This window comes from Kogia breviceps, chromosome 11 (genome assembly GCF_026419965.1).
Source record: "Kogia breviceps isolate mKogBre1 chromosome 11, mKogBre1 haplotype 1, whole genome shotgun sequence".
NCBI lineage: Eukaryota > Metazoa > Chordata > Mammalia > Artiodactyla > Physeteridae > Kogia > Kogia breviceps.
In genome coordinates, this window is record NC_081320.1 from 14,788,293 (window position 1) to 14,810,347 (window position 22,055).

General features: G+C 47.1%; 2 protein-coding genes across 2 annotated transcripts in view; one reads left to right on the plus strand and one right to left on the minus strand.

The window, feature by feature from the left end:
• The window catches only part of TRABD2A (TraB domain containing 2A), a 56,583-nt gene extending 53,225 nt beyond the window's left edge, over positions 1 to 3,358 (plus strand). The window contains 2 exon segments of the mRNA XM_059079660.2: positions 990 to 1,216; positions 3,133 to 3,358. Of these exon segments, the coding sequence (XP_058935643.1) occupies positions 990 to 1,216; positions 3,133 to 3,343 (438 nt within the window). The 3' untranslated portion in view covers positions 3,344 to 3,358.
• Positions 3,359 to 5,005: 1,647 nt separating this feature from the next.
• DNAH6 (dynein axonemal heavy chain 6) overlaps positions 5,006 to 22,055 on the minus strand; it is a 297,300-nt gene continuing 280,250 nt past the window's right edge. Inside the window, exons 71-77 of the mRNA XM_059078614.2 lie at positions 21,417 to 21,546; positions 18,215 to 18,342; positions 14,583 to 14,768; positions 13,961 to 14,033; positions 12,991 to 13,142; positions 8,992 to 9,214; positions 5,006 to 5,279 (exon numbers count right to left, since the gene is read on the minus strand). Of these exons, the coding sequence (XP_058934597.1) occupies positions 5,176 to 5,279; positions 8,992 to 9,214; positions 12,991 to 13,142; positions 13,961 to 14,033; positions 14,583 to 14,768; positions 18,215 to 18,342; positions 21,417 to 21,546 (996 nt within the window). The 3' untranslated portion in view covers positions 5,006 to 5,175. The remainder of the gene's footprint in view (positions 5,280 to 8,991; positions 9,215 to 12,990; positions 13,143 to 13,960; positions 14,034 to 14,582; positions 14,769 to 18,214; positions 18,343 to 21,416; positions 21,547 to 22,055) is intronic.

Sequence of the window (22,055 nt, forward strand, 5' to 3'; positions counted from 1 at the left end):
CTATCCCACCCCTCTAGGTGGTCGTAAACCACCTAGCTGATCTCCCTGTGCCATGTGGCTGCTTCCTACTAGCTAGCTATCTTACATTTGGGAGGGTATACATGTCCATGCCACTCTCTTCGTCCCAGCTTACCCTTCCCCCTCCCCATATCCTCAAGGCCATGCTCTAGTAGGTCTGTGTCTTTATTCCCGTCCTACCCCTAGGCTCTTCATGACATTTTTTTCCCCTTAGATTCCATATATATGTGTTAGCATAAGGTATTTGTTTTTCTCCTTCTGACTTACTTCACTCTGCATGACAGACTCCAGGTCCATCCACCTCACTACAAATAACTCAATTTCATTTCTTTTTATGGCTGAGTAACATTCCATTGTGTATATGTGCCACATCTTTATCCATTTGTCCTCGCCACTGCCTCTCCACCTTTGCTAATGCTCTTCCTTTTCACTGTCTGCAGTCTCCCTCCACACCTCCCCTGACTGAGAAAGTCCTGCTGCAGAGCTCCATCCATCTCTCCCTCCCGTTCTCCTTCAGCTCTCCGGGGAGAGAGAGCCCAGCCCTTAGGGATTCTCTGCTTGTTTGGGGGAGAGGGTCTGTGGATCTTTCCTCACCCACTGGACTGTGTGCTCTTGGAAAGCAGGGTGGGCTGGGCCCTCTGATCACTTCTCAGCCCCTGGCCCCAGGCGGACTGGCACAGCTGGGGTTTATCATGCTAGCTTTGGGGTTGCCAGAGAGGGCCCTGCCTGGGAGCGTGTACGGGTGTGCTGTGTGTGTGTTGCTGGTTGTTCTTAAATCTGCCTCTAACCCTGGCACCTGCCCCTGGGGGAAGAGAGGTCAGGAGTCAATATTTAAAAAAATCTCTCCGTGAGATTCTGACACACAATGAAGGCTGAGAACCAGTCCTGTCATTTACTGGGCTGCTCACACTTCCCTGGGGAGGAAGGAACATTTATTGATCAATTGTCAGGTGGTAACTGGGTTGTCACAGCCCACCACCTCCTCCGCCGTCTTGGCTCCGGAAGCGCCCGCCCCGGAAGCTCAGGTACCGGAAGCTGGGTTTGCTGGGCCCGCACTGTTGCCGCTCCACATGTCTCTGCCCAGAAGTTCCTACCTGCCGGGCGAGGCACGACAAAAGTTCCGGAAGAAGCGGAGGCGGCCGCAGCGGAGGCAGCGGTTCCGGCAGTTCAGCGACCTGGGGGGCCGACTGGAGGAGAGGTGAGGTGGCTGGGCCGGGGTGGGCCAGCCGCGAGCCCATCACCCGGTCAGTCCTCACCCCGGAAGTGCGGGTGGGCCTGCAGCCCAGGAATGCGGGTCACACGGCTTCAGGGGCGGAAGTTCAAGGCTGTGGTAGGGGGTGAGTGTCCCCACCATCACGGTGCAGCCTTTCCCGTTCCTCATGGCCTGGACAGCGGTCCTCTGTCCACTCTGGTGGAGGTGAATCCAGATTAAAAGTAACTGCTTCAAGCCAGGGCCGGGGCCAGGACCGCGTATTTATCTTTGTTAAAGAACAGATGGGGCGGGGGGGGCATGGGTGGGTCTGTTAAAAGTAGCATGAGGCCTGGAATAAAGGTTGAGAAGAACTTGATTTCCCAGCCCTTTCTCCACCGCAGATCAGGGAGAAGCTCATAGCTTTCCAGAGGTGGAAGCACCTCTGTAGGAATGGGCTTGTTCAGCCCCTACGTTTTGCAGGGAGCATGGTGACCACAGAATGTGCACTCGCAGAGATGCCCAGTAGGTGAATCAGAGGTGGGTAGAGGAGCCAAAGATGGGGACCCAGCCTGGTTTCTGCCGGAAGAACTACACCAGCGAGGCCTGGGTTCCAGGCTACAGTTCAACTTATACCAAACTTTTTGAGTTCTTCCTATTGTGCCCGCTGTTGTGTTGGTGCTGTGGCTTTGGGGGTGAAGCAGGCCGACATTGGCCCTGCCTTCATGGAGCTCACAGTCTGGGGAGGAAGCTGGGTTTTGAGTTGATTGTTCACAAGGGGAGTGTAGGGGGCTGTGGGGATGTGCGTGTGTGTGTGTTTGTGTGTTGGACATTACTACCTAACTTAGGGTGGCGGGTGTCAGGAAGGGCCTGACAAGCAAAAGCGAGCTTTTGGTTGCTGCTGAGTAGAAGCCCGACAAAGTGGAGCCCAATGAACAGAGCTTCTAAGTCCGGATCAGGAGATGCAGGCATCTGATACCTGCATAGGTGCTTAATAATAAATGTGTAAACAACTGAACGGGGAGGGGAGGGAGTTCCCAGCAAGGGGAACGGTGCAAAAGCCTGATGTGGGAGAGTGGTCATGTTAAAGGAACCAAGATGAAGTAATTCTGGCTGGAGCCTGGGAGGTCAGTGGGAAGTGGGGTGAGGTAGGTCTAGAAGGTAAATTGGATGGAATGACTGTGAGAATCTCATGCCTGAGAGAAGTAGGGTGCCACTGAAGGGTTTGAGGCAGGCATCCCGTGTGCTGTGGGGTTTGCATTTTTAAATGGACAGAAGCTGGCAGCCAGATGTGACCTGGAGAGCAGGGACAGATCCTGTTGGTGTCCACGTGCCCCATGGTGCCTGACACGGGGAGGCTCCTCAACCATCCTTCACTGATGGAGGAATACAGTGACCTGTTTAGTACCTTCTCAATCGGGGCCATTTCCTTTCAAGGTGGCCGTGCAGGGATTGGGCACTTTACACCAGAGCTGGGCTGAAAGGACCAAGTGAGCCTGAGCTTGTTCTGTCTTGATCTGGGAAGGCTGCATGGTGTTCACATGAGACCCAAGCTGGGGGAGGGGAGAGAGCCAGAGACCCGGAGGTGCCTCTCTGTGTGGTCAGGGAGGAGGGTCCCTGCTTGACATTGCCCAGAGGCTGATAATTAGCAAGTCTGAGCAAACTAATTTTAATAATCCTTGAACCAAGAAGCAAATAGCTGGGGGAGAGTTGTTCAGTGTGCTAGTCTTAGTGCCTGTATCCTTTGGTGTTGTTGTCGCAGTAGTAACGGGGGCCAAGAGGTAGGAAATCTATTAACATACTAGGATACATTCCTGTCTTTGGAGGAGAGAGGTGAAAAGAAGCTGTGCAGGCCTTTGGGGGCCTCGGAGTATCCAGTGGCTCTTGCTGTGCCCTGAGACTGTGTCTTTCTCTTTGCCTCCAAGTGCTGGGATCCCACAGCTCCAGGTCCCCGTTCCGGACAGGGGCATCTCCGCCGAGCTGTGGGTCCCTCGCCCTGGCCAGTATCCCCACAGCCAGATGGTGGTCAGCAGTGCCTGCCTGTCTGTGTGGACACCTATGTTATGGGTGCTGGTGCTGGCCTTCCAAACAGAGACCCCCTCCTGTAATGACCAGAGAAGCCAAGCCAAGACCTGACGCCTTGGACTTGAAGCAGTGTGTGAGGGTGTCTCATTCACACGCTGAAGACTGGTGGATAGGTAGGCTTTGTCAGAGGTGTTGTGCAAGAAAATGGTTTTCAACCCCCACCCCCATCCCTGTCCTATGTGTTACTTATTATTTCTACGTCTTTGGGTTTTCCAAATAAAGTCTTATGAAGAATCTGTATATAAAATGATTAAAAATAGAATTTCCCTAGCTGAGTCTGAAATGGGAACTTCCAGCCCTGCCCAGCTGATACCCGTTCCCCACCGCCACCTGCTCCCACCATGGTTACAGACCAGGGTCTCCCGCCTGTGGCAGAGTTTCCTTTTGGTTCTCCTGGGCCTCTGAGCAGCCCACAAAAACCCAGAGGGTCTGCCTAGGACTTGGATGGGGCCAATAAGAAGTATCTGGTTTCGGGTACCTGATTGCCTGAGCTTGCAGCTCTGTGGCCTTCCCTTTCTGTTTCCAGAGACTTTCTTGTGGGTTCATTCTTGGTCATTTCCAGGGCCAAGAAGACCTTTGAGTCCCACTGAGTGATGTGATGGCGCTCAGGATCCATGTTCACCACCTTTGCTCCATTCTGTGCCCCCTGTATTGCAGGGGTAGGAGGGCTAAACTTCCCGAGATTCCCTTGCCGCTATGATCGAGAGTCTTCTAATGAGATACACTTAGTGAGATTTGGACGGTGAAAGGGGCAGAAGACCTTTTTCTTTGGTAGTAGTGGCAGTTATGTGCGGGCTCCAGCAGACACAAGTTTGTGCAGTGGCCAGGCTCTGCATGAGGCTGGCACAGTTTCCTGCAGCGTTCTGACCTCGGATTACAGCTGCCGCGGTGCCTAATGTCAACCCTCTGACTTCTGCAGCTGTAGCCACTCCCATGACTTAGGAGGCACCTCCCCCCTCTGATTCCTAATAGAAGTAGTGCTCCCTGTTTCTCAGTGACTTGAGTCTGTTCTCAGCGTTGGTAGGTATGGGGGTGAAGGTGGGGGGCGAGAAGGTAAAATGGGAGGGAAGGACTGCTGTGGCTGCAGTTCTTCCTGTAAGCAGGGGGCGTGGCTTTCTCCAGAGGCCCGCACCCTAGCTGGGTGGTACCCAATTTCTTGGCTCATATCCGGGCCAAGGAAGCCACAGACCCGGTTGGCAGGGCTGACGCAAAATGGGTTGCAAACCACGGTGGCTGCTCCAATTTAGCACTGCTTTTGAGGTGGCAGGGGCGCCGAAGCACCTGGACGGCGACTCGGCCAGTTTTCCTACAGTTTTACCCTAAAGCGGGGAGTTCCTCTGCACTTGAGCGGGAGCGACCTGCACTATTGTGAGAGACCGCAGGCTCTTCTAAGGATTATAATCCAGCCCCACAGCATGGGGGAATGGCACCTTGGGCCCAGATCTCATGTGTTGGGCCCTGAGCCTTAATCTGGTCTAGACATGGAAAAGCCTAGGGCCACGAGACTGACGTGTACAGTGGGCCTTTCACATTTAGCGTGAAGAGGAAGAAAGCCCATGTGGATGAGGAAGTGCTGAGGTCTGACTCGGCCCCCCCCCCCACCCTTACTGATGGGAAGTTGCCTCTTGCATGGGGGAGGGGGAGCAGGCTTAAGAGGTGAGCGCTGCACCCACTGCTTTCACATCAGAGCTTGAATTACCACCAGGAAGAGAGACTCAGAACACTTTATTTTAGGTTATAAAAGAAAGAAAAGCCACACTTGCAACCTTTAAGCCAGATCAGAAGTAAACCTGTTTTGCTCACGTATAAATTACGCAGACTTTTCTCCCCCGTCAGGAGAGATCTCTGGCCTGGTTCTTTTTAGGCACAGACGTGGCACCTTTTCACTCATTTAGTTGGCAGAGCAAAGCCGATCCCTTGGCAATCCAGTAATCTTTGGACCGCTTGGAGGGTAAGAGGACGGTCACCACAAAGTTGGTTGAATGACCTAGTTAAGAATACAGGGAGAAAAAAGGGTTGTTACTTTAAAGAATAACCCCTTAATACAAAAATCACTGTACTGGGAGTTTAGACACCTGGGCTCCAGAACTGACTTCGCCTCTAAAGAAGAGCAAATAGTCCTCTACAGATTTCACTTTTATGCTTTATAAAATGAAGGTGTGAGAACAAATGATCCTTTAGGACCTGTCCAGCTTAGACCTTGTATAACCTTATAAACTATGTTTCAAGTTCTCTGCAGTTTGTTTCAGGGAGCATTGGACTAGGATTGAGGCCTGAGTTTTAATGGGATTCAGGGGATACAGTTGGTAGGTTGGGCATCCATCCATCCTTTGTTCCACCCAGCAGGTAGGCACTGGGGTCCTGAGATGACTAAGTGCAGTCACAGGTGTGTCCCTCAGCTCTGGGACATCTGAAGTAAGAGGGCGCTTTTACCATTTCTTCACTGTGTGCCTGGGTGAGGGGCGCCAGGACCAGGTTGAGAAGAAGAGGGCCCTGCCCTCAGGATGGGAGTTGCTGTTTCTGGCCTTCGCAGCAAACCCCCTCTGTGTGGAAGTCGGGGAAGGTGGTGGTGTCCCCAGCAGAGAATGCCTGCGTCTCCCCTCTCCTTATCTTTGTACGTCTTTCCCTGCATGGTGCTTTGGCAGGTGCCCGAATGACATTTTTTAGTACATACGCAGCGTGTATATGTATAGTAACTGTTAGTTTGAACTGAAATTCAAATAAGGTCCATACGTTGCAACAGTGTTGTGTTATTTAAATCTCTTTCAATCGGTAGGTTCCCCTCTGTTCCTTTTGCTACCCCTTTGTAATATATTTGTTGAAACAACCAGGCTGTTTCTCCTGTGAGGTTTCCCAGAGTCTGGCTCTTGTAGCCAGCATCGCTGTGGCGACTTGACACACGTTCCTCTTTTCCTGCGAGGGTGGTTAGATCTAGAGGTGTGATCACACCCAGGGTTGAGATTTTCGGCAAGAATACTTCCTAGGTGGTGTGCACTTCCATCAGGAAACGCCTTGTGTCTGGTTGTCTTTCTTTGTTGGAATGTCAGCAGCAGCTGATCATTATTACTTACAGCCATTATTTCATTAAGTTTAATAATTTTAAATTTTAGTGATGATTAAGTCTGTGGAGTCCATCTGTGATGTAATGTTTGTATGTGGTAGGAGATAAGGATCTAAGTTTGGTATAACCAATTGTCCCGGCATCATTTGTGGAATAATTTCCCTCTTCCCAATCAATTTTAAATGATGCTGGTATTATATGTCAAGTTCCCACATATGCACAGTGCATTTCTGGGCTCTCTCTCCAGTACATTGGATCTGTTTATAGAATCTTGTGCCAGTGCAACGTCATTTTTTTTTTTTTTTTTTTTTTTTTGCGGTATGCGGGCCTCTCACTGTTGTGGCCTCTCCCGTTGCGGAGCACAGGCTCCGGACGCACAGGCTCAGCAGCCATGGCTCACGGGCTTAGTTGCTCCGCGGCATGTGGGATCTTCCCGGACCAGGGCACGAACCCGTGTCTCCTGCATCGGCAGGAGGATTCTCAACCACTGCGCCACCAGGGAAGCCCGCAACGTCATTTTAATTACTACCTTTCCTTTGTTCCTTTTCCTGAAAACCACAGAGTTCCTGTTGGAATTTTAGCCAATAATAAGAAGACAAATGCCTCTATTAAAAAATGGGCAAAAGATTGGAACAGACTCTTCATCTGAGAAGATATAAATAAGCACCAGAAAAGATGGTTACTGTCATTAGTCATTAGGGAAATGCAAATTAAAACCACAAAGAGATGCCATATATTCTATTATCTATCTATCTATCTATCTATCTGTCTATCATCTATCTATATCTATTTATCTGTCATCATCATCTACCTATCTATCTGTCATCTATCATCTAAAATTAAAAGGACTGATTGTACTAAGTGGTGGTGAGGATGTGGAGGCTCTGGAACCCTCATACACTGCTGGTGGGCATGTTAAGTGCTGTGGCCACTTTGGAAAACATTTTGGCAGTTTCTTAAGTTAAACATATACCAACTGCATGACTCAGTCATTCCATTCCTAGATACTTATCCAAGACAAATAAAAGTACATGTCCCTACAACAACTTGTAAATACCACTATTAATTTAAAAAATACCTTTGAACACTTTTTTAGATTTGTCATAGCAGTGGGAGATCATGTGACACAAATGTCTGTTTTAGTTCTATTCTGTACATTACCCTTAGAGAACACCCTCTAACTGAATATTTTATTAGAAAAATAAATATCATCAGTATCTATATTCTCCGTTCAAATGAGAAAGATTTTTTAGTTCTTTTCTTCCTGGCTCCCCTCCCATATTTCTGTCATATGGAAATTTAGTTCCAAGTTATTATAAATTCATTATTATGGTCAAACTATAAAAGATTTAACTGTGTGTGTGTGTGTGTGTGTTTTAAATAGAGGATCAGTGGTGATTAATTTAGAGCCTTTGTATGTCCAAGACGGTCTTTATTACAACTTTTCATTCAGATGATAATTTGGTTGCACTTGCAGTTCTGGTTCAAAGTTGTTTTTCCTCAGCCCTTTGAAGAAGTTTCTCTATTTTTATATGCACTGTGGATAATGAGACATGTCTGAAGTCAATCTGATTCTCATTTTCTGGAATTTTAGTTCCAGTATATTAATGCATTTTATCTCTTTGAGAATTTTCTTTATTTCTGATGATCTTAGGTATCACTCTGATATATCTGGGTTTCTTTTAAAATTTGTTTGTTTGTTCGTTGTATATTTTAAAAATTACCCCTACCACTTTTTGAGATCTCTCAATCTGAGGACTCAACTGTTTCTTCAGTTCTGGGAAATTATCAGCCAGTTTTTCAAATATTATTGCTCTTCCATTTTCTCTCCTTTCTCCTTCCAGATTGCCTACTAGATAAATGTTGGTGATTTTGACTCCTTCCACAGTGTCACTTAAAAAAATTGCATTGTGCTGTCTTTTGAGGGATTTCCTCAGCGCATTCTCTTGGCTCACTGTCTAGCTGTCTGCATTCAATTCTGCAGCTTATCTGTTGATATGGCTTTCTTTTTATCTGGTTCCTTTTTTTCAGGGCTGTGTCTCAGTTTCAGGTCTCCTAAGATTTCTCTTTTTGTAGCATGGCATTCCACTTATTTATTTTAAAATCTCTTTTCTACGCTGGGTCTCAATGGATTTGATCAGAGATAGATGTGTCTACTCAGTCCATCATTTTTCAATTAGAAGGCACTGCTCAATAAACTACTTTCTGGGACTTCCCTGGTGGCGCAGTGGTTTAGAATTCACCTTCCAATGAAGGGGATGCGGTTTCGACCCCTGGTCGGGGAACTAGATCCCACATACATGCCGCAAATAGGAGCCCGCTGGCCGCAACGAAGGCCCGGCACGACCAAAATAAAATAAATAAATAAATAAATAAAGTGAAAGACACACACACACAAAATTAAACTATTTTCTACTCATTAGAGTAATAGAAGCAAGCATTGGCTTTATAATGTTAATCTACACTCAGCATTAAAACAAATAGAATTTACAGCATTTATAAATTTGTGTGTTGTACGTGGTCTTATTTTAAGCCTGGCTCATTGGCCCAAGATCACCCTTTGTAGATTACAGTTTAGCATTTGGACTTTGATTGTAGTTTGCATTCGGTCATTGTACTGATCTTAGAACAGCCTCACCTGTGGTTGAGAGTGTTCCTGCCCTGGCCCCTGTCTTATAAAGTGGGGAGTGGTAGAGTGTTGGGTTTGGCTCATAATTTTGTTGAGGTTCAAAATGCACCACAGGCAGCATTGGATTCATCTGTCCGGGCAGTGCGTCTTCTATCACCATCTCCTTATTGTCCCATCGAGAAGCATCCATGAATATCCCATGGACAAGAACACCATCTTCAGGAGAGGGCAACTGAAAGACACGCAGAAGTTCATAGGTGAGAAGAGGAGGAGGGGTCAATTTTGTGGGCCACCTCCTAGTCCTACATCCTCACTCAATTCTAAGAACCAATCCAGAGATTCTCTTATCACTCACATTTTAGAGAGGAGAATGCCAAGGCTCCAAAAGGTGAAATAATTTGCTTTTCAGTTTGTCACCAAATCTCATACTTTTCACACTCCCACAGGCTGTCTGGTAGGGGGTACCCCTGGGAAACCCACTGAAGGGCTTCAGACTCTGATATCATGACGTTAGGATTTTCCCCTTCTCATGGGAAGTGGATGGACAAAGGGCTGTGATTGTCATCTGTTATTTTTAGCAAGGCCTTTCAAAGATCTGGGTGCTGTTCCAGAAGATGGGTTATGTATTGGCAGTAATATTTGCAGAGTGCCTATGGAAAGTTTTTTAAGAGAAATTTTGCAGGAGGCGGGACTTCCCTGGTGGTTCAGTGGTTAAGAAAGCGCCTGCCAATGCAGGGGACATGGGCTCAATCCCTGGTCTGGGAAGATCCCACATGCCTTGGAGCAACTAAGCCCACGTGCCACAACTACTGAGCTCGTGTGCCACAAGTACTGAGGCCTGTGTGCCTAGAGCCCATGCTCCGCAACAAGAGAAGCCACCGCAATGAGAAGCACACTCACTGCAATGAAGAGTAGTCCCTGCTCACCACAACTAGAGAAAGCCCACACGCAAGTTAGACCCAATGCAGCCAAAAATAAATAAATTAAAATATATATTTTTGCAGGAGAAAGAGAGACAGAGACAGAGACCCTGTCGCTCAGTGTCCTGTGATCAGATGTCACCACTGGTATACAATTTTTTCCAGTTGTGGGCTTCTGTGTATCCTTCCTCAAACATTGAGTGAATTTGGCCAGTTCTGGGGCCCTAGACCTTTGGGTAACTGGAGCTTCACACCTGCAGGCAGAGGACCAAGCTCTGTGGTAATAAGTGATGTGTTTTTTTTTTTTTTTTTTTTCCGCGATACGCGGGCCTCTCACTGTTGTGGCCTCTCCCGTTGCAGAGCACAGGCTCCGGACGCGCAGGCTCAGTGGCCATGGGTCACGGGCCCAGCCGCTCCGCGGCATGTGGGATCCTCCCGGACCGGGGCACGAGCCCGTGTCCCCTGCATTGGTAGGCGGACTCTTAACCACTGCGCCACCAGGGAAGCTCAAGTGATGTGTTTTATAGTGAATAAAAGGTTGGTAAGCATTTTTTGGTTGGACTTTACTACCTAGTGTCCTGTAGTTTGTCCCTCGCATGCAGCAAGGTAGAGCAAGGCCTTCCTGTTTTGGGGGCTACTCTCTATGCTTGTGCAGGTTTGCCTGAGTAGAGGCTGAAACCATCCTGCCATCCACTTGCCAAGTTGTGTGTAGGAGCCATCTGCATACACACAGAGCGAGTGCCTTTTCCTAAATGGCACAAAGGCGGCAATGGGCTGACAGTGGCCCTGCTGTTTGTAACAGAACTCAAGTCGTCCAACAGTCTCCCGCTGTGTCTTGCAGACGTTTGCTGGGAGGACCAGGAGATGGGCTGACTATACAGTTTGCAGTCTCCACAGAAGGCAGGCATTCCCAGGCATCCTTGTGGTTCACTGCACATGACCCACGTGGAGATGTGTGTAGACTGGGGCAGGCTGGAGGAACCGAGGCCCCAGTGGTCACTGTAAACATCTGTCCGTCAGAGTCAGTCTATGTGGCAGATGGAGCGTGCCAGGCACCGAGCAGGGCCAGCATCCAGGACGGACTGGATGAGGGCTTTTATGTGGGTGTTGTCCTGCCCTCCTGCAGGCTCAATTAGTCCCGACCTGGGCCTGCGATTGTCTCCTGGCTAAGAAGGGTCTCAAAATAACAAGGAGTGCATCTTTCAATTGATTTTCCCCCTTTTGCATGCAAATACTTTAGCATCAAAAGAAATTTGATGCTAAAACAAATTCCCTTGAAGACGTAAGCTCCTTCATTGTCATTTTAAGATACAGGCAATTCAGAGGCATGGGGTGTTATAGTCTTTCATAGAGTAATCCATGAATATGGGATCAATCTCGTCTTTGTGTGTTTTTGCTAATCAGAGCAAAGACTAGATCAAGCAGATCTGAGTGGGGTGGATACTGATTAAGTTACCCAGGAGCAATTCCTACTAATACCATGATACTTTAAGGAAGGTTTAGTAAAAGCCACTTACCCCATCTACACTGACCGGCTAGCGAACACATTCTTGGCAAAAGCAATCTGGAGCAGATCTTTGATTTCATAGCACACATAGAAAATTACATTAATAAGGCCCACTGGGGTGGACAGGTGCTTTGAAGCAGAGGTTTCCCTGCCCCATCAATATCTCAGCACGTTGAAAGTGGGCAGCTCAGATTGGCAGTGGTGGCTCTCGCCCCGGCTGTATACTGGAATTGCCAGGGGAGCTTTAAAATATAATGATGACATAAAATTGGGGTGATTTTGACATAATTGGGTGTGGACTGAGCATCAGGATGTTTTTAAAGCTCCATAGGTGATTCTAACCTGCAGTCGAGGTCGAGACATTCTAGAGCAGGGGCTCTGAAACTCAAGTGGGCTAAGAACCCGCTGCAGGACTTGTTAAAATATAGATTTCTGGGTCCCAGCCCAGTTTCTGATTCAGTCAATCTGGAATGGGTCCTTGGAATTTACATTTTTTTTTTCTTTTTTAAATTGAAGTATAGTTGATTTACAAAGTTGTGTTAGTTTCAGGTATACAGCAGTGATTCAGTTATACATATATATGTATCTCTCTCTCTCTCTCTATATATATATATATATATATGTATATACTTTTTCGGATTCTTTTCCCTTATAGGTTGTTACAAAATATTTAGTATAGTTCCCTGTGCTATACAGTAGGTCCTTGCTGGTTATCTATTTTATATATAGTAGTGTGTATACGTTAATCCCAAACTCCTAATTTAACCCTTCCCCCCCTTCCCCCTTTGGTAACCATAAGTTTGCTTCCTAAATCTGTGGGTCTATTTCTGTTTTGTAAATAAGTTCATTTTTAACAAGCGCCCAGGTGATACTGCTGCTGCTGGTCTGCGGACCACATTTTGAGAACCTCTGCTCTAGAGGGAGTAAACTGTGTAGGCAAAGAGTCTGAACTGCTTCCTTAGTACTGATACATTCCTATTGGCTATGTGATGGAGTTATAGTTATATGATATATGAAGTTAGCATATCAATTCTGCTAGGAGGCAGCTGAGTGAACAAGGCAGATAAGTTTAGCTTATGATAACAGTTATTTATTGTGAGCTCACTATGTGCTGGTCACATGACACCTGAAGTTTCAGTTACACTGCTCTACAGCTCTGAGGTTGGTGGCATGAGCCCCATTTTGCAGATGTGAACACTGAGGTGCAGACATGTTAGTAATTGCTCTTGCAAGACACAACTGGGGAGGGAGAACGTCAGAATTTACTCAGGCCTGCCCAGTGCTGAAACTCTGGTTTTTAACCTCTTGCCATATTGCCTCTACACGAATGAGAAAGTTACTGTAGGTGTCTACAGTATTGCTGTAAAAAATATTTTTACAGATCAGACTAATTTAGGCAGTTCCCATCCGGTCACTGCTGATTGTGGAGCTTGTCTTGGGGTTGTGAGTCCCCCCCTGCCCTCTCCCACTCCTGCAAATGGAAAGCGGGGGTGGGGGGTGGGGCAGGGGAGATTGCCTGAGATACTGGGAGACAGTGGGACAGAAGCTGCTGTGCTGTAACAAATGTCAGGGGAACAATACCTCCACGTCCATGGGCAGTTCTTGTCCAAACTGCACTGTCTTGGCAACGTCTATAACTGTGGCTTGATCCCGGTAGATAGGAATCATGTTGTACTTGAAACTCAGCTCATCTATGGGCAAATTATATTTCCGAGCATGATTTTGAAGAGTTCCTGTAAATATGAAACCCAGAAACCTGGGTTACTGTGGCCCAAACGCGGCCCCCACGTGCCTCAACCGGGATGCTCTAGCGTTAGAGAGCTTCTTCTCCATCCAGAGGACCCAACCATTAACATCTGACTCTGAATTAGTTGGGAGGTGTGGAGCCAAAGCATGTGCGAATTTGGGGCCTGGTTGGGAAGAGAGGGGAGGCCAAGTCTAAAGTGCACTGCTCTGCCAATGAGAGAGACAAGCCCGTGAGGGAGTTTCAGAGCCCAATCTCCCCAACTTTAGCATCTTGCTTAGCTTGTCTTGTATGGGCTGTCTATAGGCTGTTTAGGAGGGACTCAGGATGAGACAGATTAAGGGCTGGGCTCATTAGCATCTAGGAGCCCAGAGACCTTGGTCCCCTCTGGGGTCCTGGGCAGAATCCCTGAGGGCCACTGGAGGGACAGTAAGAGTATTTTTTAGAGGGAAGGACGCTGCTCAGAGGTGGGGCCAGAGAAGGTGGAGAGCAGGTAGTGCCCTTGAGCATGGGTTACGTGGGGACTTGGGGTAGCTGTGTGCGTTCACAGGGCAGCAGCGCTTGCACTTGTAACCTGAGAGGAGTGGGCCTAGTTAGGTTGCTGGGGGAACGTCTGCTATTTCTGCCATCCTTTCCCCACCCCAGCAAGCGAGGAAGAGCAGGGCCTTGTTCGGCTGCCTTATAATCAATAACCCCTTGGTTAGGGCATCAGCAGTCATGCCATTTTCAAAGTTCCTAGAAACCCGGCACAGCTCATCACACATAATGATCTTTCCTATGGGATTTTTCTAGGGAAAGCACTGGTACCTGTTAGAAATCCTTGAGGAAAGAAGAAACCGGAGATCCAGAAGGACTTAGGCTGTCCTCTTTTGAGCCACAGCTGAAGGAGAAACATTACACCATCATGTACTTTTTTTTTTTTTTTTCTGAGAAAGAATTTGTGTTTTAAATCAAAGTCGTATTTTGGAGGGTGTCCAGGAGGCAGAATCTAAACCGGTCCTGTGTTATCACCAGCCCCATTCTTACTGCCTGCCCTGTCCCCCTTCCTCACCCACGAGGTTGGCCATAAACCCAGAACCTGGTTATTACAGAAGTTCTAGAAGGGGGAGAGGACAGCAAGGTCACACCTGACCGTTTGGACCCATGTCAGATTGGTTCTGTACCTCACGGTGAGGTCTCATGAACTAGATCTGAAACTCCAAGGATGGCCTGGAATTAAAATGGACTGTGGGGATAAGGGTCTAGGGCAAACTATACTATAATCAGCATAGGACTTTCAAACTGATGCTATTCTGGAAGTTTCTGTTTCTTTGGGTTCAGATGATCCCTCGATGGTTGTCAATATTTCAGTTAGCGAGGGCTTCCTAAGAACTTTAGGGCCAACCGTGCCATCAAACTCATCAGACCCCAAAGGAGTGAATTTTCTTACGTCCACAAATGCAGTCCTCAGAATAAGGTCTTTGACCCACGATCCTAGTGGCTTCAGGGATGGGTAGGCTGTGTTGGACCACAGAGAGGGAACCTGGTTGTTGAGGAAACTGTTATACACTTTTTCCATTTCTTCAGACATCACCACCAATCCAGCAATGGCTTTGTTGAGCGTATCTAGAGAGGTCTGAAAGAATAAAAAGGGGTTGGTACCCTTCACAGATGTAATTATCAGGTGGGAATGAAACTTGTTCATGGTAGCAGGTGTTGCCTTATGCGTCAGGGACTGCTTGCTGGGTTCCGTCCTCTCTGTAGACTGTGTGCTGGATCAGACGCTCCAGTCAGTCTTTCATGCATTTTTTTACATGTGACCAGAGGGGTGTAAGACCTGGTAGAGGAGGTGACTCAGGCATAATAGCAGGATCCAGTGAAGTGAAGAAGGGAAGGTGGAGAGATGGCTCCCAAGTATGTTGAGAAAAGCCATCATCCAGCTCTTGTCCAGGCCAAAGGAAGAATGGGCCTGATGGTTAGTGATTTGGGAACCACAGACAGGGGGATGAGGACGTGGGAAGTACCTCTAACTCTGCCCAGGGGGAGACTGTGGCCCCAGGAGTTATAGCAGAAAGGGGAGATTCTTAGATTCTTAGAGACCCATCTTTCAGCTGATTCTAGAGAGCCTCCTTATACTGGAAACACTTTTTAAAGGTATGACCCTTATCCTCCCCTCATCTCAACAAAAGACAGAGGCCGGCAGTAGTCCTGGGAGATGCTGGGCCAACAGCAGCCATGGGAAGTACAGGGTAATATCTGCTACCTGGCTAAAGGTAAAGGCAGGCCATATAGATTTGTATGGCCCTAATGGGTTCCAGTTTTGTGACAACTACTGCCATACATGGGGAGAATATTACGAGAAGATGTTAGAGACCAAATTTATGTTGATTAAAAAACTAAGTCCTAGGACCACACGCAGATAGTTCTAGAGACAAGCGACATGTGACAAAACAGGGCCAGTCGTCCTTCCATTCCTTCATGGAGTTATTCCCCTCCTCCCAACTCTTTTCACGAGAGGCGGTGATAGAAAAGAGGAATTTTAAGTAGATACGCCCTTAGGATCTGAGGAACCATTTGCAGCAGAGCTCAGGAAAAAGGCCCTCAGCCAGAGCCAAAACAACACTCCATCTTAGACACCAAAAATGGAAAAAGGTAGCAGAAGACTTATCTAAGATTCATGGAGAACACTTAAGTCAGAGAGCTGGAGGCGCCAGGCCGCTAGTGCCTTCCAAATCAGCGTAGACAGAGGTCACATTGCAGCCAGTTCTCTCAGAGGAGGCAGCTAACACGTAGTCATATTCAGTGGCAAGAGCGCATGTCAGAATGTTCTCCCTTATGGCTAGCGGCCTTGTCTCTCCCAGGACTTGCCCTGTCTCACAGTTCTGTAACCGTCTGGAGGAGAGTGAGCTCACCAAGATGGCAGCCCGAGGCCCCGGATGCTCCCGCCCTCCCTTGGCCTTTCTTATCACTACCACAGTGAGACCTTGCTGTTTGCTGGGTGAGGTGAAAGTGAGGCTGGGACAGAGCCAGGGCAAGGCAGGACAGGGCAGGGGTCAGGATGAGGGAGATCTCTGGTGCAGGCCCAGCGTACAGTGGTGGCCACCACCCCTCCCTCCAATGGGAGTGCTTGGCTGTGACTCCTGATTTCCTTGCAGGCTGCTTCTCCCAGGGCTCCTCCCTCTTCTACTTTTTTTTTTAGGTGAATTCTTCCATTAGTGGTGGACACTATTGTTTGACCAGGAGAAGTGACAACTTTGTTCCTGAGAGCCACATTCGTTCACTTGCATGTTCAAATATTCATGGAAGGTTTAGGACGTGTCAGGCACGGGGGAAACAGAGATGACTTATATACTAGTCTCCTTCTCTTCAAGTTCATTGTCTACTGGGGGAGCCATACTCATGGAGGAGTAATTACAAAACAAGGTGGTACATTGTACACAAATACAGTGATGGACACAGACACCTCAAGTGATGGAGCCCCGAGGAGGGGTCCCTGTCATCTGGTGGTGGAGGGAAGGGCTGTGTTCCAGGAAGACTTTATGAGGAAGTGACATTTGGACTTGTCCATCTTTAAATGGGTGAAAGGCCATACATGATGTGGAAGAGGTCAGAGGTGAGCAGCATCCATCTCCTCTTCCTCCTCTGAACAACAGTATCCTCTTAGTTTTATCTGGGCACAGAGCAATCCAATACAGATATTGGGACTACATTTCCCAGCCACCCTTGCAGCTGGGGTGTTGCCACGTGACCAAGCTTTGGCTAAAGGGATATAAGAAAAAACGATGTATGCAACTTCTGGGTTACATTTTTATGAGGAAGCTGCTCTCCCTCAGTTCTCTTTCCCCTGTCCCAGTGGCTGGTAAAAGGGGACAGTTGGAACAGCCACCTTAGTCCCAGAGATGGAAGCTACCTGTTGAGACTGGAAGAGCCAGCCCTCCAGCTGAGATCCTTGGATGAGCTCACAAAGCAAGATTAACTACCTGTCCTAGACAGAGCTTTGCCTGGGCTCTCAACTGAGAGAGCAGTGAATTTCTATCCTGTTTTGGCCGCTGTATTTGGGGATCTTTATCACGTCAGCTTCATCTATACCCTGATTCATTCAATGTAGAAGGTAATAAGCTCTGACCTGACTACCTGGCCTGCTGACACTGGTTTACCTAACCAGATGCCATAGGCCTAAGGTGATGGTGTCACGTATTCAGCTGACCCAGTGGCCCCCTAACCCACCAGACTGGGTATTGCCAGACGACCAGAAACATTTGGAGACTGCTTTCCTCATAGGGAAGAGACGGTCTTTAAAAGGTCTACCCTAGCTGCCCTTCCCAGTCTTACCACTGAGCCTTGATTCTGTGCTGGGTATTTGGTTCCCTGCTTGGCAGTAGAACTTTTCCTGTTACTGCTCAATATTTGCTCTCTAATAGTTTCCCTTATTAAAGTTATGCACAGAGACAACAGGAAGTCCTGTAGCCAGCATTACAAAGTCAACACCATCCAGAAAGTATTCCTGAGCATAAGGCAAAGGTCTAAATAGTTGTTCTTAAATTTTAGTTGCACTGACATCACCTGGGGGAGTTTATTTAAAATTCATATCCCCAGGAATTCCTCAAGGAATCCTAACTCCGTGGGTCTGAAGTGGAATCAGGGAATCTACATTGGAACCTGCAGCCCAGTGGCTGCTAATTTAGGTGTTCTGTGGCCTCCAATTTAAGAAGCTCTGGTTGTCATAGTCTTCATAAAGACTATGATATTAAAAGCAAATTAGCCATCAGGAACAAGCACTGAATCTCTCTTAACTGAGTGCTTAGGTCCCTGGTCAAATTCCTAATGAGTCAATGGTAGTTCTAAGGGTGCAAGTGAGGAAGATGAAGGGTTTGTAATGCCACATAGTCACTAGGCCACTATGAGAGAAAGGGAACACAGACTAGAGGAGGGTGAATTCAGGTTTAGACAAGTTGGGGTTGAAGGGTTGTTAGCATATCCAGATGCAAATGTTGAAGTGATGGGAATGGAACCTTCACATGGTTGTACACTCTGCGCAAAGCTTTGCTACCCAATAGCAAGGAAGGCAGTGAGGGTGCATACGTGTATTAGCCTCAGCAGACTGTTAAACCGGTCCACTTCTTGTCCAAGAACGGTGGTCAAGGAGTTAAGGCGCCCGTGAGGATCCTTGACAAAAAGGCTCTCAGAAGCGTTCTCCATCTCCAGGGTTTCTGAAACACACATGGCTGGCTCATCAGATCAATCATTGTTGATTTCTCCCCTTATCACATTGCCATTGGAACGCACTTATCTTAACCTTTCCTAAAGCCAACTTCTCTTGTCCCTGGGGGCCTAGGCTGAATGGGAGTCAGGCTGCTCGGACTTCAGTGGCAAGTGCTACCTGGTGGACAAGGGACATCCCTGAGACCAGAGGTACCAGGGGTCCTGAGTCGTCTCCTCTGCCTTGCGTGTATGCGGCGTATGTAAGCCTCGCTCTTCCCTACGCGCCCGTGTTGCATCTAGGAGAGGAGGGGTTGGGGGCAGGACACCCCCCGAGAGAGGAGAGAGACAGCATTTATCCCAGGTTACTGAGTGTTGTTCAAAGGGACTGACTGGATCGTGAAATGGGCCCATGTTTCAAGCTGGATCGAAAATCGTGCTCTTCTTTTTCCCTACAATCCACCCAGTGGAGGCTCATATAAGCTCTAAAAAATGAAGGGACTGCATTTTCCTTATATAGATGAGTAAAGTGTGAGAAAACAAGTGGCTCTGAGATATGTACGTCAATTTCCTCTTAACCACTCACATTTTGGCTGCTGTAGAAAAATCACACAGCAGTGTGGGTAAGTGCAAGCTCTTGGGTCCACAGGGCTGCGGTTACATGCCTACGTTCTTCTCCTTTTGTCAGTCCCCTCGGGCTATTCGGAACCTCAGTTCTCTTGTTGAGCCGATTGCACCCCTGCCCCTCAGTCTCAGCAGATGGCATGGCTTATCATTTCACGGTAAAAGTACAAACTATATGAAGCGTGGAGAGAAAAACTGCCTAGGTGTCAATGGAACTCTGAAACAAGTATACTAACTTCCCAGCCATCATCCATCCACCCATCCACCTTCATCCCTTTTTCCACCCAGTCCTCCATCTTATGTTTATTAAAAATGCTTCCTAAAATAACTCAGTTGCTTCAATATCAACATATCTCTCCACTCAAGAAGACAGTCTTGGGCTTCCCTGGTGGCACAGTGGTTGAGAGTCCGCCTGCCGATGCAGGGGACAGGGGTTCGTGCCCCGGTCCGGGAAGATCCCACATGCCGTGGAGCGGCTGGGCCCGTGAGCCATGGCCGCTGAGCCTGCGTGTCCGGAGCCTGTGCTCCACAACAGGAGAGGCCACAACAGTGAGAGGGCCGCGTACCGCAAAAAAAAAAAAAAAAAAAAAAAAAAAAGAAGAGAGTCTTTTGAGGGGCTGCTTTAGGAGGAACATAACGGACTTCTGAGGTCACACGGGTCCTTTCTTTTCGGGGGGCCTTAATAGTATGGCAAGACTTAGTGTGTGTTACTGTGATGTAATAAGAAATATGTATTTTGGTCTTTGTCCCCAGCTTCTGGCCAGAGCTCCTAAAACTCTTATAATTTCCTCATTGATAAGAGTGATAGGAACATCATTTCTATAATTGTTGGTTTTTGACCCCAACTCCTGAAATAGCTCCTGAGTGATGGTGAAAGGAACATCTTTTGTTATTGATAACAAGCCCCTTTCAACCACTCCTGAGTTTATGTTAATGAGATGACTCTTGGACCACCCCTAAAGATGAGGGGCTGGTTGTCAGGGGAAATAGCCATGTGATTAGAGAGTTGGAACTTCTAGCTCTACTCTCTGACCTTCTGGGAGAGGGGAGGGGCTGGAGGTTAAGTTAATCGCTAAAGGCCAGTGATCTAATCAATCATGCCTATGTAATGAAACTCCCATAAAAACCTAACTGAAAGGTTTGGAGAGCTTCTGGGTTGGTAAATGCATCATGTGCCAGGAGGGACAAAAGCTCCTGCCCTTGGGACTCTTCTGGACCTTGCCTTATGTACTTCTTTATCTTGCTGTTTATCTTTATCCTTGATTATATCATATAAAGTAATCTGGTAAATGTAAACAAACATTTCCCGGAGTTCTGTGAGTTGTTCTAGAAAATTACTGAACCCCAAAAGGGGGTTGTGGGAAGTACAGGTCACAACCTGGGGACTTGTCGGCATCTGAAGTGGGGACAGTCTTGTGGGACTGAGCCCTTAAACTGTGGGGTCTGTGCCCACTCTGGATAAAGTCATAACTGAATTGTTGGGTGTCCAGAGAGTAACTGCTTAATGTAGGGGGAAACCCATACACTTGATTTCAGAGTATTGTGATTAGAGACAGAAACACAGTTTTTTTTGTTGTTGTTGTTTTTTGCGGTACGCGGGCCTCTCACTGCTGTGGCCTCTCCCGTTGCGGAGCACAGGCTCCGGACGCGCAGGCCCAGCGGCCATGGCTCACGGGCCCAGCCGCTCCGCGGCATGTGGGATCCTCCCGGACCGGGGCACGAACCCGCGTCCCCTGCATCGGCAGGCGGACTCTCAACCACTGCGCCACCAGGGAAGCCCCACAGTTTACTTTTACAGTCACTAGTTTTTTTTTATGCTTCATCTTTTTTCCCCATTTCCAAGCATGAACAATATATTAAGATATCTAAATCTACAGTCACTCTAAGAAAAGTGTGAAAGTGGATCTCTGTGATCATTCAGGAAGATTCCCTAACTCACCAGAAAACAAAGTGAAATAATCTAGCCACCTCTCTTGTTGGAGCAAAAAAAAAAAAAAAAAAAAAATGAAATGGATTCCAGAGCCGGGCTGTCCAATAGAATTTTTTATGATGGAAATGTTCTCCATTTGCATTGTTCAGTATGGCAGCACTTAAAATGTGGCTAGTGCAACTGAGGAAATGAATTTTAAATTTAACTTAGTTTAAAGTTTAAATAACCACATGTGGCTAACGGCTACTGTCTCAGACAGTACCAGTCTCAAGATATTAGAAAACTCAGGCAAAAGTCTGGTTAAAGTTACACTGAGCTAGAAACCAACTTGTTCCTCATGCTTCTGGCAGTTAAGATGTCAAGGTGCTATAAGCTTCTCATCTATAAATGGAGAGCTCTACATCAGAAGAGCTCTCTATGTAAAGAAAAAATCTGCATAATGAGCAGATTTGGACACCTGCCTATCACTCAGCTTTCTGAGTTTATTCCTAAAAGTCTCACTGTACATGTATGCTAGGAATTACTTACTACCTGGAACTCTGGTCCGGACAGAAGCAACGAGTTCTTGGACAATCTCATCATTGCTCTTTCCCGCTCCACCAGAAGATGACCTTGGCTGAACTTCAAGTATGGTGTTGATTAAAGTGTTGGTCTCTTTGTACTGTAATGGTGAGAAGAGACAGAACAGTGAAGAACCAAATTCTCAAAAAAATAATTATGCACACATAGTTTATTAGAGAAATAATGGCAGTGGCCAAAACCAAGGAAATTTTGCTTTTTATATTGAAGATATAGTTGGTAAAATGTGCTCATTGGAAATGATAGTGTTTAGTTCTCAGTGTTATAGTTAAACATTTTTGGTTGAACAACAATGTGAATTTACTGAATGTCATTGAACTGTATACTTAAAATGGTTAAAATGATAAATTTCATGTTACATGTGTTTTACCACAGTAAAGAATGGTTAAACAATTCTTGGCTAATTATTTAAAAGGCAGTTAGGAAAGTGAGGAAGAAATAATGCGAATTCCGTTTTAGAACATACTTTTATTTAAATAACATTTTTTCAAGGGAACCCTCCTACACTGTTGGTGGGAATGTAAGTTGGTGCAGCCAGTATGGAAAACAGTGTGGAGGTTCCTCAGAAAACTGAAAAGAGAATTACCATAT